At 33.4% G+C, this 17,488-nt stretch overlaps 1 protein-coding gene across 1 annotated transcript; it reads left to right on the top strand.

Annotated features, from left to right (window-relative positions):
* The first annotated feature begins 4,911 nt into the window (after positions 1-4,911).
* Positions 4,912-17,380, top strand: LOC143063447 (uncharacterized). The gene is made up of 5 exons (XM_076235603.1): positions 4,912-5,090; positions 11,366-11,525; positions 13,385-13,482; positions 15,454-15,627; positions 17,075-17,380. Exons 1-5 carry the CDS (start codon positions 5,017-5,019, stop codon positions 17,247-17,249), a joined length of 681 nt encoding a protein of 226 aa, XP_076091718.1. The 5' UTR covers positions 4,912-5,016; the 3' UTR covers positions 17,250-17,380.
* The last annotated feature ends 108 nt before the right edge of the window (positions 17,381-17,488 follow it).

Raw genomic sequence — 17,488 nt, 5'->3', positions numbered from 1 at the left:
AATGCATATTGAGAATGTGACATCATAGGTAACAGTGTGAAATGTATACTTGACCAACAAACTGAGTCTGAATTGTAAAGTGCTAGTTGACCATGTGAATGCTGATGTCAACAATTTGATATTTATAAAACTATGTCAATGTACTACCGGTAAGTTTCCAATAATTAGCCAACTGTAATGTTATTTTTCTGAATTTGATTACCATTATGTAAGACATGATGTATACATGTTATTGACTATTGTGGTCTCGAGACAATACATTTATATATGATGACATCAGGACTATAATTTTCAAATCTGATATGCTCATGTTTCGAATGTTCATAGAATTTTTTTTTAAATAAGCTTAATGCAATTGCCAGCTGAAATCATATCAAGTTTAGTAGTTCCCAAGGCTTTCGGAAATCAACTGGACAAAATTAAAAAAAAATGCTGCTCATTTTGTATGGCATTTTATCAATCAAATGAATTTGCCCAATGACCATCAACCTTGGGAATGTCTGATTAACTAAGTCATCCAGGACAAACACTCTACAAAACGGAGTGGTGACTGTACCTTTATTAAAATGCTAAATATGAGGTGCGTTATATTTAAACCTGCATAATAATTTTTGTTTTGTGTCTATTGGCATCCAATGTATAAATTAAGGAGATTTGTTTCCCGCAATTGCCTGTATACAATAAAACGTGTACCATAATGCAATATTTAAAAAAAAAATATTATTGATACGTCTAGTGCACAGTGTCGATGATCTGTACATACTGGATATTGTCAGTATCTCTGGACTTGCTGTATACATCTTCCAATGAGTCAGTACATCATGTCAGGATCTTCTAGTACTTGAGCCTTTCATTTTATTAACAAAACTTACATTTTCTTTATTACAATCATTATTAAACTTGTATCTTTTTTCTGTATTTTAATATTTCAATACCGGTATTTGTTAATCATTTAATCAAATCTGAGTGAGTTACACGAACTGGAACTTTCAAACTTTCTATTATCATGTATTGCTAGTAATCTGAAATCAGCTGGAATCACAAATGATCTGGTGCTGTTTGGATGATTCGTCGTCTGAGTTTAACCTGTCCAATAACTATAAAGTGTTGCGATACATTAATACACAACTCATGAATAGTAACCAGAAAGGTGAAGCCACTTCTTTACAAATGCTGAAAAGAGAAATAATAATTATATGAAAGATTTTCAACAATAAATTTTCGTTGTAACATCACAACACTAGGGAACGAGAAAACGCATTATTATTCGAAGAAAACCTTCATTTAAACTTCTTTTAAATTAAGTTTTCCACACCAATATATGCCTGTTGTTAATATTCAAAACACATACATTTGACATATGAACCACTAGTTCAATTGATTTTTTTATGGAACAACATCCAGGTCTATACTGTACATTATGAAAGGGAGAAAAGTGGTTTTTTTTTTAGAAATACATCCTACATGTATTTAGCGACTTTCGTGAAATTTAATTCCCATCTAAGGGTGTATTTGGTTAACACCTTTTTTAAATTTGTGTGTGTTTTTTTTTTTTAATTTTAGCCTATTCCTGGAACACAAAACTCTTGTAGCGATATTTACATTTTCCTTAATTTTCGTATTTTCTTTTCATTTATTTTGCAAATTTGCTATATATATGCATTGCTTTTATTATCAAGCTTCCACTGAGCTTCGTTTAAAAAAAAAAGAAATAAATCACGAAAATATCAGCTTAAAATCATTTATGAAAAGATGACTCTGAGGCATATTTGTTAGACTACATGCTGTAGCTTGACCCATAAAACTATACATGTAACCTATTATTATTAATTCTTGCCAGTAAGCTAAGTACAAAATGTATATATATTAGAGTAAATTTATTTTGAAATCGGCAAATCTGTTATGTAGGATAAGCGTTTCTTTCTTTTAAAACATAGTATTTCAAATTTTACATTCAATCTAATTCATATATTACTATGCAGTATGAGTTTTGTTCATTGTTGGAGGCCATATGCTGACATTTAATTGTGAACTGCTTAGTCATATTAATGCTATATTATTTGGTCTCAGTCCGGTGGAGAGTTGTCTCATTAGCAATCATACCATTACTCAGATATTACTCGGACTTCAAACGGCTGTTTTGCAAGACAAGCTAGGCCCATGAGCGTAGGAAGTCAAGACTCAGAGTAATCTCGGACGGGCACAAGTTAACTGGTTTTAGACCCTTGCAAAAAAAGGCAATCAACACATTCAATTTTCTAGACCGAAAATTAATCTGAAATTAAGTTTTTCATACTTTATTTTTCTTGTACTCAAAGGACTCTTACCAGTGATGCATTTTAATGGTTTTCTTATAGGTTGTCTATAGGGGTAAACAAATTAATTTTGCCGACCCAATATTTTTACTGGCCATGGCCATATTGATGGTGGTTAATCGTCTCGGTGGGGTTTATGTCGATCATATTTTTGTCAAAACTATTCATAACTTCATGAAAAAGTACATATTTCCATAAGGCAAAATAAAAAAAATATATGTGTATTTCCTATTTCCATACCTACCCTAATATAGAAATAGTCTTCCTTCAAGTTTTTTGGTAATTTGGCACTAAGCACTGTTACAGTCATAATTTCTCTCTCATAGACTCGATGTAAAAAAAAAAGGTAAAAACTCTCATAGTCATATTAAAGTATGTCTGTCTTGGAGGCTCATCGCTACCATAGGCGGATCCAGCCCCCTCCTTTTTCGTGTGAAAAAATTTGGTTTATTATACAGGTAAACACTAAAAGATGACTTTAGCGGGGCCCTTTGTTATGGCAGTCAGTGCCCCCCCCCCCCCCCACGCCCCAAAAAAAAAATCCCATTTATAGAAAGTTCTGGAATCACCATTGGCTACCACAAACGGATCGAAGTGCATCCCTCCCCGACGACATGGGAGAATCTGGCGACTGACATTAATCATTGTTGCCAAACCATTTAAGCCTGTAATTTTCCCTCTGGAAGTAATCAGAATTATATTATCCGGCTGGCGTATCAAGTCACTGAAATGCGTCCGATATTGCTCCGACTTCAAACAGCTGTTTTGCAAGACAAGCTACATGTAGGCCCATGACATGAGCGTAGGACGTCAGAGTATAAATCTCGGACGGGCACAAGTCAAATCGTCTCCTATAGAAAAATTCGGCATCTGATAATATGTATATGAAACCATTACATTACAGACATACAGTTGTCGAGTTGAGTAGGATATTCCTTATGAATGGCTATAAAATCTGAGAAATCTCGGACTACGAAGTGCATGTAAAATATAAGAAAATCTACTTTGTCTTACCTGTATGAGTAGCGTTCTATTGCGTATAATTATGTTTCTGTTATATCAAAATGATAATAAATTGCGGCATACTGGCCAAAGAAGTGTTTTTCGTCCTTCCCCTTGCGTCCATTTCGCCGATTTTAAACATTCTTTTTACATGACGTCATGCGGTTGGGATTTGCCGCAATTAGCGTAGAAAAATAGTGCAAGCGCTTTCAGTATTAAACATAAGAAAAACTAATAAATAAGAGAATATTAAAAGGGTTACCTGTTTTAATTACTTTTCAAAAAATATTTACATCGGTATAAGTGATTCTTGAGATTTGATTTCTTATCATGTTTACTGTCTCTGCATGAATCTCTACGCATGATGGTAAAACACCTCTTACGTCATAATATCCCTGACGTCATTAGATAAAATGTTGGGAGAAAAACAACAAACGGATTTTTGTTGTTGTTTTATTTTTTGCATTACACAAAATTATGCATTGGAGTACATCTATAGAAATTCGGCCAACAGTATATCAAACAGAACTTTTAGGATTACTGCATTCGGATATTTTGCGATGTCTGCACTCCTACAGTTTTGGATGCCAGCATCCAGCTTTTTCGGGATGCCAGCATCCAAATAAAACGGGATGCCAGCATCCCAATATAACGGAATGCCAGCATCCCAATATAACGGGATGCCAGCATCCCAATAAAACGGGATGCCAGCATCTCAATAAAACGGGATGCCAGCATCCCAATATGACTGGATGCCAGCATCCCAATAAAACGGGATGCCAGCATCTCAATAAAACGGGATGCCAGCATCCCAATATGACTGGATGCCAGCATCCCAATAAAACGGGATGCCAGCATCTCAGTAAAACGGGATGCCACCATCCCAATATGACTGGATGCCAGCATTTCAATATATAGGAAATCCAGCATCCCCAAAAAATAAAAAAATATTAAAAAAAAAATATATGCAAAACTAGCATCCTAGTAAAAGTAAGATGCTCCAGTACATTATTATTTTAACAACAGCATCTACATCAAATTTAAATGCTGGAAGAATATAAAATCAAACAGACAGCATATGTACTATAAAAAGATGCTACCTTACACAAAATATGAAAGCAATTAAAAAATTGAGAAATACTTAGACAAATTATTCAAAATTAGCATCTTTTCATTGACATATGCTATTTCCTAGTTATTTCACGGAATGTATGACAAAAACTGTACATGAGAATTTGAAATTTTAGTTGAGAACGCATTTTTAGAAAGGAATATATTTTTTTTTAACAATACACTATCCAAAACATGAATCATGATTAAGATTTATTCAACACAAAAAAAAATGCTGTCTCACTTTATTTTGAGACCATGAAAACAATTATACTTATAAGAATACTACTTGCCAAAACTTGATTACAAAGTTATTAAACACAAAACCAATTAAAATTGGGCGCGAACATGTAGTGTGCGAAAATGAAAGGGGGCGAACATGAGTGGGTGCGAACGTGAATGGGCGCGAACGGACCCGGATTCACAAATCATGAAATAAATTATCTTGGGAATAGCAGACACAATTTAGACATTTTTTCTAAACATTTCACTTCCGGTAATATTTCAAAATAAACAAACGTCTAAACAGGCGAAAGTGTCAGTACGTTTGACCAATATATAAGAGAAAGGAACATCAGGAAGAAGCATTATGTCTACTCAATCGTGGATACCTCCACTGCCACCTGGTTTCGAAGCTCGTTGGGATGCGAATCAAAAAGCATAGTATGAAATAAATTTGAGTCCGAATATGCGCCCCTGTCCCAAAGAGAAATATGCTCTTTTTTCTCATTATTCAGCTCTAAAATTTCCAATTATATATAGACATTATTTTGAGATTTTGCTGGTGTCGTTACGTGGTATTTTGTTTATAAATCTCTTGAATCTTGTTTGTAATTCATGCAATAATAACTTTAATATTCCGTCTCAGAATGCAGGAATTTGCACCTGATTTTTAGGCAGTTAAGCTGCCTTATGCGAGCACCCTGGATTTGTGTTCTACCCAATAAATGCTAAAATACTTGCCATTGTTATTATCTAGCTGGTAACTATGTTATTTATAACTTATTGGACAGTTTTTACATACTTTTCATTCTGGATTACAAAAAATATGACCAGAAAAACCTTAAATGATCGTCGATTTTCCCAAAAGTTTTGAAGTTGCACATAGGAAGTAGAGCACATTAGGAATCCTTATGTAGTTTATTATCCCCTGAGCTTTTGGCTAAGATGTCAAAGAACAAATGTATGAAATATTTAATCGCCGAAAATCTCTAAAGACAAGTAGTTAAGATTTCCCAAATTGCAAAAGCCGTAGGAATATTGTTTGTCGTCAATACGTAGTCAACTACGTCAGTAATATAAGTTCAACTGATCACGCTGTTGGCGTCAATTTTGAATTAGAAGACGAAATTTTCGTATCTTTTCAATTTAGACGCAGGGGTTCAAATAAGCGGTGGTCCGAGGTCTGCGACCTTCACTTTTGCAGTCGGACTTTTTACTTGGTTACTAGCTACGTCCGACAGGCCCGACGGACCATGAAAGAAAAAAAATAATAACTTTGCAAACATTTTTACCAAAGTTTCCTAATAAACGATCTCAAACTTATTTTCATTATTACTATTCATGACAGCGATGTTCAATTTGTTCAACCGCTAGCTTTATACAGAAAATCGCCGACAAATAATGTGTAAATCCGAGTAAAATCGTATCTCACTACATATCTGTCAAAAACAACATTGAAAACAAAATGGCTGCCGCGAGAAGACAATTACAATATCGGATCCGATTCCGGAAGCGGATAAGGGTAATCCCGGGTTTTGGCTATCAACTGAAAGAATCCAGACAGGTGACAAAATACATCTATGCATGGTAAATGAATATAAACACTAGAATTGAAAACCAAAAGATATATATGTAAAAGAAAGAAAAAGCAGAAAATATTTTGTACACCAATTTTAATGTCAAAATCCAATACAATGTGACAGCTGGGAACAGTTTATCTAAACAATATATATGTTCCTGGTAACAGTATAAATTTTCTTTATCAGTGATAAATGTTGGTAATGCATGTTAGATGCTTTAAAAGTTAAACATATTACTGCAATTTCAAAGGGTATTTTTTTCTTCTCAATTTTGATAGGTCAGTTAAAATAGAAGTTTCTTACAAAAAAAAAAAAAAAAGATGTGGTATGATTGCCAATGAGACAACTATCCACAAGAGACCAAAATGACACAGACATTAACAACTATAGGTCATCGTACGGCCTTCAACAATGAGCAAAGCCCATACCACATAGTCAGCTATAAAAGGCCCCGACAAGACAATGTAAAACAATTCAAACGAGAAAACTAACACCCCTATTTATATAAAAAAAGTAACAAAAAACAAATATGTAACACATAAACAGACGACAACCACTGAATTACTGGCTCCTGACTTGGTACAGGCACAAATAGTGCAACTAGATTATATGATACCTGAATGTAAGCAAATCATATGATATATAGTGCAACTAGATTATATGATACCTGAATGTAAGCAAATCATATGATATATAGGTGGAGACCAATTGGGCCACTCTTCCTCCTCCTGTTTGATAACTTTGAAACGGATGAGTTCCCACCCCTCAACCATATTCATGTATGAGACTAAATAACTAATCAAATGAAATATAGGGGAAGTCCCTAAGGTCACCCCACCCCTTCATGTTTTAAAACTTGGAAACAGTCGAGATCCCCACCCCTAAACCATATTTATTCATGTATGGGACAATATATATATATAATCAAATGAAATATAGGTGGAGTCCCTGGTGATCACCACACCCCTCCTATTTGAGAACTTGGAAACGGTCGAGATCCCCACCCCTAAACCATACATATTCATGTATATGTTCCAGACCGTATGAGTATTTGGAACGTACGCGTACGGTCTGACTAATATTAAGAAGTTGTCAAAGTTAATTAGATCCATATAACAGATCAATATAACTTAACTCTCAAATAGACATAAAAAAGTTTAATTGTAATTGAAAAAAAAACAACTATATATTTTAATGATTTAAAAAATTCACGCTAATTGAATCGGTTAATCTCTTGTATTTAACATGTCGATCACTGAGTAAAATAATTGAATAATGATCACTAAAATTGAAAATATCGGAAGTAAATATAATTTGGAAGGAGAATTGTTTTAGAATATTTACAACTTTACCAAAAAATATTTTTGCTAAGGAACATACACGAACTGCAAAAATGTAAATGTAAAAAATATTAGTACGTTACTTGTGGTAACAAGTGTAACATTGGTTGAGAGTACCAAAATTAGGATCAAGATACAAATGTATACAATTCAACAAATATTTAATTTCAATTGTTCATTTGTTCATTTTATCCGTGTAATTGTAATAATATTAAATTAGTAAATCTGAAAATAAAGATTGTGATTAATGTTAATTTTTAAAAATTTAGCCCATATGATCTAATAACATGTATGGTCAGCTCGTACTGGACCATACGCGTATACTCATACGGTCCGACCGTACGCGTATGGTCGGACCGTACGAGTATACGTATACGGTCCGGACTGTACGTGTACGATCCAAATACTTATATGGTCTGGAACATATACATGGGACAATATAACAAATCATATGAAATATAGGTGGAGTTCGTGGGGCCAATCTTCCCCTTCCGGTTTGAGAATTTGAAAACGGTTGAGATCCCCAATCTTAAACCATATATATTCATGTATGGGACAATATTACAAATCAAAGGAATAATAAGGGGGTCCCTAGGGTCAATGCAAACCCTTCTGTTTGAGAACTTGGAAACATTCGAGATCCTCAACCCTAAACCATATTTATTCATGTATGGGACAATATAAGTAATCAAATGAAATATAGGGGGATTCCCTGCGGGTCACCCCACCCCTCCTGTTTGAGAATTTGGTAACGGTCAAGATCCCCACCCATAAACAATATATATTCATGTATGGGACAATATAACAAATCATATGAAATATAGGTGGAATTTCGTGGGCCACTCTACCCCTTTCTGTTTGAGAATTTATAACGGTCGAGATCCATAATCTTAAACAACATATATTTATGTATGGGACAATATTACAAATCAAATGAATTATAAGGGGGTCCCTATGGTCACTGTACACCCTCCTGTTTGAGAACTTGGAAAAATTCGAGATCCTCACCCCTTTACCATATATTCTTATGTATGGGACTATATAACAAATCAAATGAAATATAGGGGAAGTCCCTGCAGTCACCCCACCCCTCCTGATTGAGAAATTGGAAACAGTCGAGATCCCCACCTTTAAATTTAACCATATATATTCATGTATGAGAACTAATCAAATGAAATATAGGTAGAGTCCTTAGGGTCACCCTACCCACTCCTGTTTGATAACTTAGAAACAGATGAGATCCCCACCCCTCAACCACATATATTCATGTATTGGACAATATAACAAATCAAATGAAATATAGGGGAATTCACTAGGATCACCCCACCCCTCCTGTTTGAAAACTTGACAACGATTGAGATACCCACCCCAAACCATATATATGCATGTATGGGACAACATAAAACATTAAATGAAATATAAGGGTAGTCCCTAGGGTCACCCACCCCCTCTTGTGTGTGTTTTGAGAACTTGTAAAAGATTGAAAAACCAACTCCTAAACTAAACCATATTCATTCCTGTTTGTCATTTCAAAAAGATTGAATGACATACAATGTCAATCTCATAGGCGTCACAAATGCATGTCTTTCTATGTTGTGATGTAACATGCTATTGTTTCAGAAAAAGGGAGAAGGTTTGGATCCATTAAAACGTTAAATCCCGCTGCAAATGTTTGCACCTGTCCTAAGTCAGGAATCTGATGTAACGTAGTTGTCGTTTGTTTATGTAATATATACGTGTTTCTTGTTTCTCGTTTTTTTTTTATAGATTAAACCGTTGGTTTTCCCGTTTGAATGGTTTAACACTAGTAATTTTGGGGCCCTTTATAGCTTGTTGTTTGGTGTGAGCCAAGGCTCCGTGTTGAAGGCCGTACATTGACCTATAATGGTTTACTTTTTTTTAAATTGTTATTTGGATGGAGCGTTGTCTCATTGGCACTCACACCACATCTTCCTATATCTATGTCACTTTGCTAGACCTAACCAATGTGTACTAGATCTTGCCCAATTTCAGGCGACCATGGGAATGAATAATTATTGGAGCTTTGTTTGGAAGACTTCGTAACAGCATTATGTAACAATAATTTTTTTGATAATTATAAAATTTTATTGATGGAAAATAATTAGTAGGTTTAAAGAATTTACCTTAATTATAATTTGAATTATTTCTGGTCCTATAAAAATTTTCATTTTCATATGGCTCATTATAAAGAAAACACACCTTTCAAGCCCAAGAATGTTTGACCAACTGTTTTTATAATTACCTGTCATTTTATTCCAAACTCAGACATCATAGACTTGGGGTGAAGGTCATGAAGGTGGGGGACATTTACATTTACTATGGACAGGTTAGTCAGACCTCACCTTTGATCCTTGTAGTAGTAAACATTTGTCTGATTTGTGTCTCATAACTTTTGTACTGTTGAACACAAACTCAGTTTTCTTTCCAGGGAAGCAAGTCCATTCATACTTTTACAAGCTCTTACTAAAGTCAACTTGAACTACTAACAGTCAACTAATACATTTTGTACCAACGTTAACTATCAACTAGAAGAACTGCAATCATTGCAAACTTGTACCACTGCAGAGTCATTACCATGAAAAAAATATACTTGATATATGCAATGCTTTTAAAAACTTTGACAAAATATGAATTATTTGCTTTAATGATTAATTCATTAAATGAACATAAATGTACAATATATGACTGTCTAATGTTTGTTCTTTTTAAAAATCTTCAAAAAAAAATTGAAGCAACATTGCCACAGTTTTTATAATTATGTTTGGCTTGGTTTTTGGTTAACTGCCTACAGCGCTTACAGTGCTTTGATTCAAATTTTCTTAGGGACCATGTCCCCAAACCCCACTTTCAAGTTTCACACAGCTGATGCTGTCACTGTGTGACATCAGTATAAATGAACTAATATCACTGAATATGTTTTCCCCAAATCCAACATTTCAAAAATAATTATTCCCAATCGCATGGGACCTGAGCCCCTTCCCCTAAACACTAGGAAAATCACTGTGAAACAACTCATGCTTTCCAAATTACTTTTTTAGGGGGGGGGCTTAAATACGCCCCTGTTTCTTGTTCACCAAAAGATTCATTTCTGCAAATTTGTTGGTTAGTTTACGTAAACAATGACATCAAATGCACTATTTTTTGTCCAAGTAGGCCTTCTTTCACATACATTCTAAATTGGAAGGAATAATTGATGGTCAGACACAGGAGGGTTTATTTTCTTTGCTATTGTCAACATTTTTTTACAACTGTTTACCCCTGGCTGCATAAAGAGTTTGAATCTAGATCCTGAGTCTCTTCATATTTGGCTTTGCAAAACTTAACACTAGCAAGTTTTCATACTTTACTTATAAGTAAATTATAATTTAGCAAATGTACAGATAAAAGTATTGAAAGGCGAAGAAGTTAAAACTTACATAAAAGTGACAAAATTCAATTTTTGAGTTTAAGGTTAATCTATTAGCATCATAATGCAAGACATAAGAGTGACATTCCGTTGTAAATGCATTCAAATGCAAAACAATGTCCCCTTTCTTTGAAGTTTAAAGGTCTGCACGAGACCACCAAGCCTTCTATATATAGGATATATGAAGGTCTGTTCACTGAAAAACATGTTCGTACCCATTCATATTTGCCCCCTACATGTTCATGATGTTCACACACTGGAACTAATATACATTTCTGTTTAGGGGCCAGCAAAATCATGCATGAAATAATCTGTCATTAGTAAATTTTTTATATGGACGTATTTAATTTATGCAACTATTTATTTCAGCTTTTTTATCAACCACTCTGATAAATCCACCACCTGGCATGATCCACGTCCACAATATTATGCCAACCAACCAAAGGATCATCCTCCACCAAATCCAAAGCATTCAGCTGCTGGTCAACCAGTATTTGGTTTCCGAGGTTCTGGTATTGGCCCTAAGAAGGTACGTCTGATTGGATTGATTTACACATTATACAGTTTATCATGTTTAAAGTCATCACTAAAGTTTTTGATTAATTATAATTATGAGCTTTTGAAATTAAAAAAAAATAGATGGCTACTGACTCATAAATGTCATATTAAGTTAAATTTAAGAAACAAACAATATTTTAAGGAGAATTATTTTTTGTAATTTCTTTTGTACAAAATGTATATGTTCTTTGAAAGAACATGGAAACAAAAAGAACATGTACATTTTAAATAACAAATTCAGCAAAATCTTTATTTGTATAAACATGATAAATGTGTTCACTTTTGAAAATAAAATTATCATGTCAAAACTACATTTTTTCCACAATCCAGAAACTGCACTCAGCAACGTGATCAACAAACAGTGCCTTGTTTTTTATATTTTGGGGAAAAGTTTTGTACTTGATAATTTACATGTACATGCATCAACTTTTGATTTGAATGCGGAAACTTGGATTTACTGGTAACATGTTAGAGGAGCCAGGTAGTAACTTGGGTTTACTGGTAACATGTTAGAAGAGCCAGGTAGTAACTTGGGTTTACTGGTAACATGTTAGAGGAGCCAGGTAGTAACTTGGGTTTACTGGTAACATGTTAGAGGAGCCAGGTAGTAACTTGGGTTTACTGGTAACATGTTAGAGGAGCCAGGTAGTAACTTGGGTTTACTGGTAACATGTTAGAGGAGCCAGGTAGTAACTTGGGTTTACTGATAACATGTTAGAGGAGCCAGGTAGTAACTTGGGTTTACTGGTAACATGTTAGAGGAGTTTGGAATGGATTTCTCTAAATGTGTGGTGTTCAAATCATATTGAACTTTTCAGACAATGTCAATGAATGTGGCATTAGAAATATAATAAATAAAACCTTTAGAATTGTTATTGTTAAAACAAATACACTTTGGATTCTTCGAATTCAGTCCCTTCTCTTTAGTGACCAGTATTTTACTATGCTGTCCATCTTTTGATATTACTATTATTCTATCTGAGTCACAGTCTGCTACAATAATGTTACCATGGTTATCTATACAAAGTCCTTCTGGTTGTGATGAATCGTGTTTATATTTCCAAATCTGTTTACCTGATACATCTACACAGTATGCTACATTGTCTACATAGTCAGTGTAGATTATTCTGTCATTACAGTAAACCAGGAATGCTTTACTCTCTACCCTTATTGACTTTAGTGTATTACCCTTAAAGTCTATGATATGGACTTCATCATAACTTAAACCAACATTAAATTTTTTGCTATCACAATTAAAAAAGTGAAAGGGAAAGTGTTACTTACTCCTTCAGCTAAATGATGCGCATGGACCAAATGAATTTGACACATATAAGGTTTTGCATATACGCAAAAAAGTAATATATATATTAATGTTTATATATAATTGTCACAGATACATGAAGTTGTAAATTATGTAGAATTACTGAAAAAAAAGAAGCACTTGAAAATTGAAAAATAGGTAAATCTGTGTAACATGTATAATACTTGCAATTACCTACAATACACACAAGGAGGAATGTGCACAGATAGCAACAACACTTATATTAGGTAAAATTCTCACATCTGTTCTGTACTGTCACTCAACATAAATCAATTAGCATTTACTCTCGCTGCTGTGAATCACTTATAAAACAAGAAGATCAACCACAATCGCCAACATTTACAAGAAAAATTCTCCAACAAGAACGATTATTATCTTGAATGACTTTATGTTTACTATACTGACAAATCTAAAACTCTTTCAGGTCAAAAACGTATTTGCATCCATTGATCTGATTGACATTTTAATGATCTTTGTGATAGTTTGATTATGACCATATATTCTTACAGGAGCAGACGTTCCTTGATCATCAGGATGTCAAATTTATCAACCTTAAAGAAATGTTTCCGGAGGTGGCAAACGACACTCTCAGAGTCGTACTTAAGATGTAGGTACAAGCTTTATCATTGTACTAAAGATGTAGGTACAAGCTTTATCATTGTACTTAAGATGTAGGTACAAGCTTTATCATTGTACTTAAGATGTAGGTACAAGCTTTATCATTGCACTTAAGACTTAAGATGTACAATGTAGGTACAAGCTTTATCATTGTACTTAAGATGTAGGCACAAGCTTTATCATTGTACTTAAGATGTAGGTACAAGCTTTATCATTGTACTTAAGATGTAGGTACAAGCTTTATCATTGTACTTAAGATGTAGGTACAAGCTTTATCATTGTACTTAAGATGTAGGTACAAGCTTTATCATTGTACTTAAGATGTAGGTACAAGCTTTATCATTGTACTTAAGATGTAGGTACAAATTTTATCATTGTACTTAAGATGTAGGTACAAGCTTTATCATTGTACTTAAGATGTAGGTACAAGCTTTATCATTGTACTGTACTTAAGATGTAGGTACAAGCTTTATCATTGTACTTAAGATGTAGGTACAAGCTTTATCATTGTACTTAAGATGTAGGTACAAATTTTATCATTGTACTTAAGATGTAGGTACAAGCTTTATCATTGTACTTAAGATGTAGGTACAAGCTTTATCATTGTATCATTGTACTTAAGATGTAGGTACAAGCTTTATCATTGTACTTAAGATGTAGGTACAAGCTTTATCATTGTACTTAAGATGTAGGTTCAAGTTTTATCATTGTACTAAAGATGTAGGTACAAGCTTTATCATTGTACTTAAGATGTAGGTACAAGCTTTATCATTGTACTTAAGATGTAGGTGCAAGCTTTATCATTGTACTTAAGATGTAGGTACAAGCTTTATCATTGTACTTAAGATGTAGGTACAAGCTTTATCATTGTACTTAAGATGTAGGTACAAGCTTTATCATTGTACTTAAGATGTAGGTACAAGCTTTATCATTGTACTTAAGATGTAGGTACAAGCTTTATCATTGTGCTTAAGATGTAGGTGCAAGCTTTATCATTGTACTTAAGATGTAGGTGCAAGCTTTATCATTGTACTTAAGATGTAGGTACAAGCTTTATCATTGTACTTAAGATGTAGGTACAAGCTTTATCATTGTACTTAAGATGTAGGTACAAGCTTTATCATTGTACTTAAGATGTAGGTACAAGCTTTATCATTGTACTTAAGATGTAGGTACAAGCTTTATCATTGTACTTAAGATGTAGGTACAAGCTTTATCATTGTACTTAAGATGTAGGTACAAACTTTATCATTGTACTTAAGATGTAGGTTCAAGTTATCATTGTACTTAAGATGAAGGTACAAGCTCTATCATTGAGTAATTACTATTCATATTCTTGAATCCATGCAAACCAGAGCATTGAACTTACATTGGGGTATGAGTTTTTGTTCTGGGCTTGAAATTGTGAGTGTAAGAACATAAATAAAAGCACTGTTTATTCATGTTATTTGAATCAGATTTTATTAACTGCATTGAGAAGTTTTTGTTTTACCGTATGAATCAATTACTTAGTCATTTCATTTGATTTAAATTTTCTCCCTATATTCTGTGTAACACCACATTAAAAATTAGAACTACTTAAAATGCCTTGGGTGGAGAAATATCGTTATCTATATACGGTATATATATGTATATGTTTTTACATGCAGTGAATTAAACTTACATATTTTACTTTTTGAATATAGACAGATATAAAAATTGTGGACAAAGAGAACATAGCATCAGTTATAGATGAAATCAATAATGACGGAAATTGACTGGAAATAAAACTTTGTTATATATTGCTCAGATCATGCAGATAGCGTCATTAAATATATCATAAATGTTTTAATAATTCATCAAAGTATACCAAGAATATCAGATGACAACCATTTAAAGTGAAATCATGCTGACATTTAGAGCTTTTGAGTATTTATGTATATAGAAAGTAATCATTAAATTTTAATTTATCTTATTTTAGGAAAGATAACAATGTTCAGGAAGCAAGAGCACATTTGGTTAAAAGTGGACATAGGCCCAAAAAAGAAACTGACCATTCATCTGCTGGACAACTACAAATGGATAATATTGTAAAGAAATTACAAAAGGTTTACCCACTTGCCCGTTTTGACATCATAAGGGATATAGTTGCTGGGTAAGAATAACTAAACTTGTCTGTAATTAAGTAAATAGGCTTTTAGTTGCTGGGTATGAATAAATAAACTGAAAAAAAATATGATGTGGTTGACAACTCTTTACAAGAGACCACATGACAGAAATTAAGAGTTATAGGTCACTGTACAGCCTTCAACAATAAACAAAGCACATACTGCATAGTCAGCCATAAAGGCTTCACAAAGACAAAAGTAAAATAATTCAAACAATAAAACTAACAGCCTAGTTTGAAAAACTAAGAATTTTCTTATCCCAGGAATAGATTACCTTAGATGTACATGTATTTGGCACAACTTTTTGGAATTTTGGATCCTCAATACTCTTCCACTTTACACTTATTTGGTTTTATATATATTTTGATATGAGCGTCACTGATGAGTCTATGATCTTATGTAGACGAAACACGCGTCTGGCGTACTAAATAATAATCCTGGTACCTTTGATAACTACATAAAAATGAACAAAAAAAAAAAATATATATATACAGCAACAAACAACTACCACTGAATTACAATTTACAGACTCCTGACTTGTGACAGACACATACATACAGAATGTTATGACATAATTATGTGAATAGTTGGGTAAAAATGACTAAAAATGCTTTAATGGGGAAGTCTTTTTTTCCTAAGATTTGAAATGGAATGAACTCTGGTAAACTTCAGTGTAAAAATTTCAATCAAAACACCACAATTTAAATAAATGAACTGTCATCTGGCAAAAGGTTAAAGTTTTTTATATTACGAATGAAACTCATTTCAAAATTTTCATACAAAATGGTAAAATAAACTTATTTCTCAACCAATCCACCTGTATAGAAAATAATTGATGGAAGAAGGGCAAACAAACATACTTTCAAGTTTCAACCATGTTTCATTTATGTCTGTAATGTTTTCTGATAATGTTTGTTTATGTAGAAGTATGTAGGCTACATCAATGATGCATGTAGCTTAAAATGTACTGTATACTGAAAAAGCAGAAATTTGTGTGGAGGATTTAATTTTGTTGATTTTGTGGAAAGAATATACACACGAATTTAAAAATAGCATGGAAATTTAACCTGTTTAATATATTATATATCACTGCCATTTACTGGAAACCACGAAATTAAATACCCATGAAATCTTATAAAGAGACAAAACCATGAAATGTTAACCCTACAAGATAAATGTTTCTACACTATAAATCTTTATCCATCTTATGGCAAAACAATCATTGTCTTTGTCTGTAACTTTTCAAACATGTCAAGAACACATGCTTTTTCATCATTACCAGTTCTCAAAAATTATTGTAAAGCCCCCTAACAAATTTTGAATATTTGACTTTGAGCATTACAGATGAAGGTTAAATAATAAAGGGCTTTCAACCTATGAAAATGGTTTGTGTTAATACCACACAATGCACATTTTTACCTGGTTTAATTGCAGGTGTAACAACAATGAATCAACAGCCAGAAGCCAGATAGAGAGTATGGGATATAAACCTGTTGGTTCTCATACAGCATCTATTTCAGTAGCCCATAAACCTAAACCTAAGTCTAGATCACCATCACCAACACCACCTAAAGTATCAGACGCAGACAAAAGACGAGGTATGATATAAACCTGTTGGTTCTCATACAACATCTATCTCAGTAGCCCATAAACCTAAACCTAAGTCTAGATCACCATCACCAACACCACCTAAAGTATCAGACGCAGACAAAAGACGAGGTATGATATAAACCTGTAGGTTCCCATACAACATCTATCTCAGTAGCCCATAAACCTAAACATAAGTCTAGATCACCATCACCAACACCACCTAAAGTATCAGACGCAGACAAAAGACGAGGTATGATA

The sequence above is a fragment of the Mytilus galloprovincialis genome, chromosome 2 (genome assembly GCF_965363235.1).
Source record: "Mytilus galloprovincialis chromosome 2, xbMytGall1.hap1.1, whole genome shotgun sequence".
NCBI lineage: Eukaryota > Metazoa > Mollusca > Bivalvia > Mytilida > Mytilidae > Mytilus > Mytilus galloprovincialis.
Note: the sequence above shows the minus strand (reverse complement) of the source record. Positions and strands in the feature narration are given on the sequence as shown.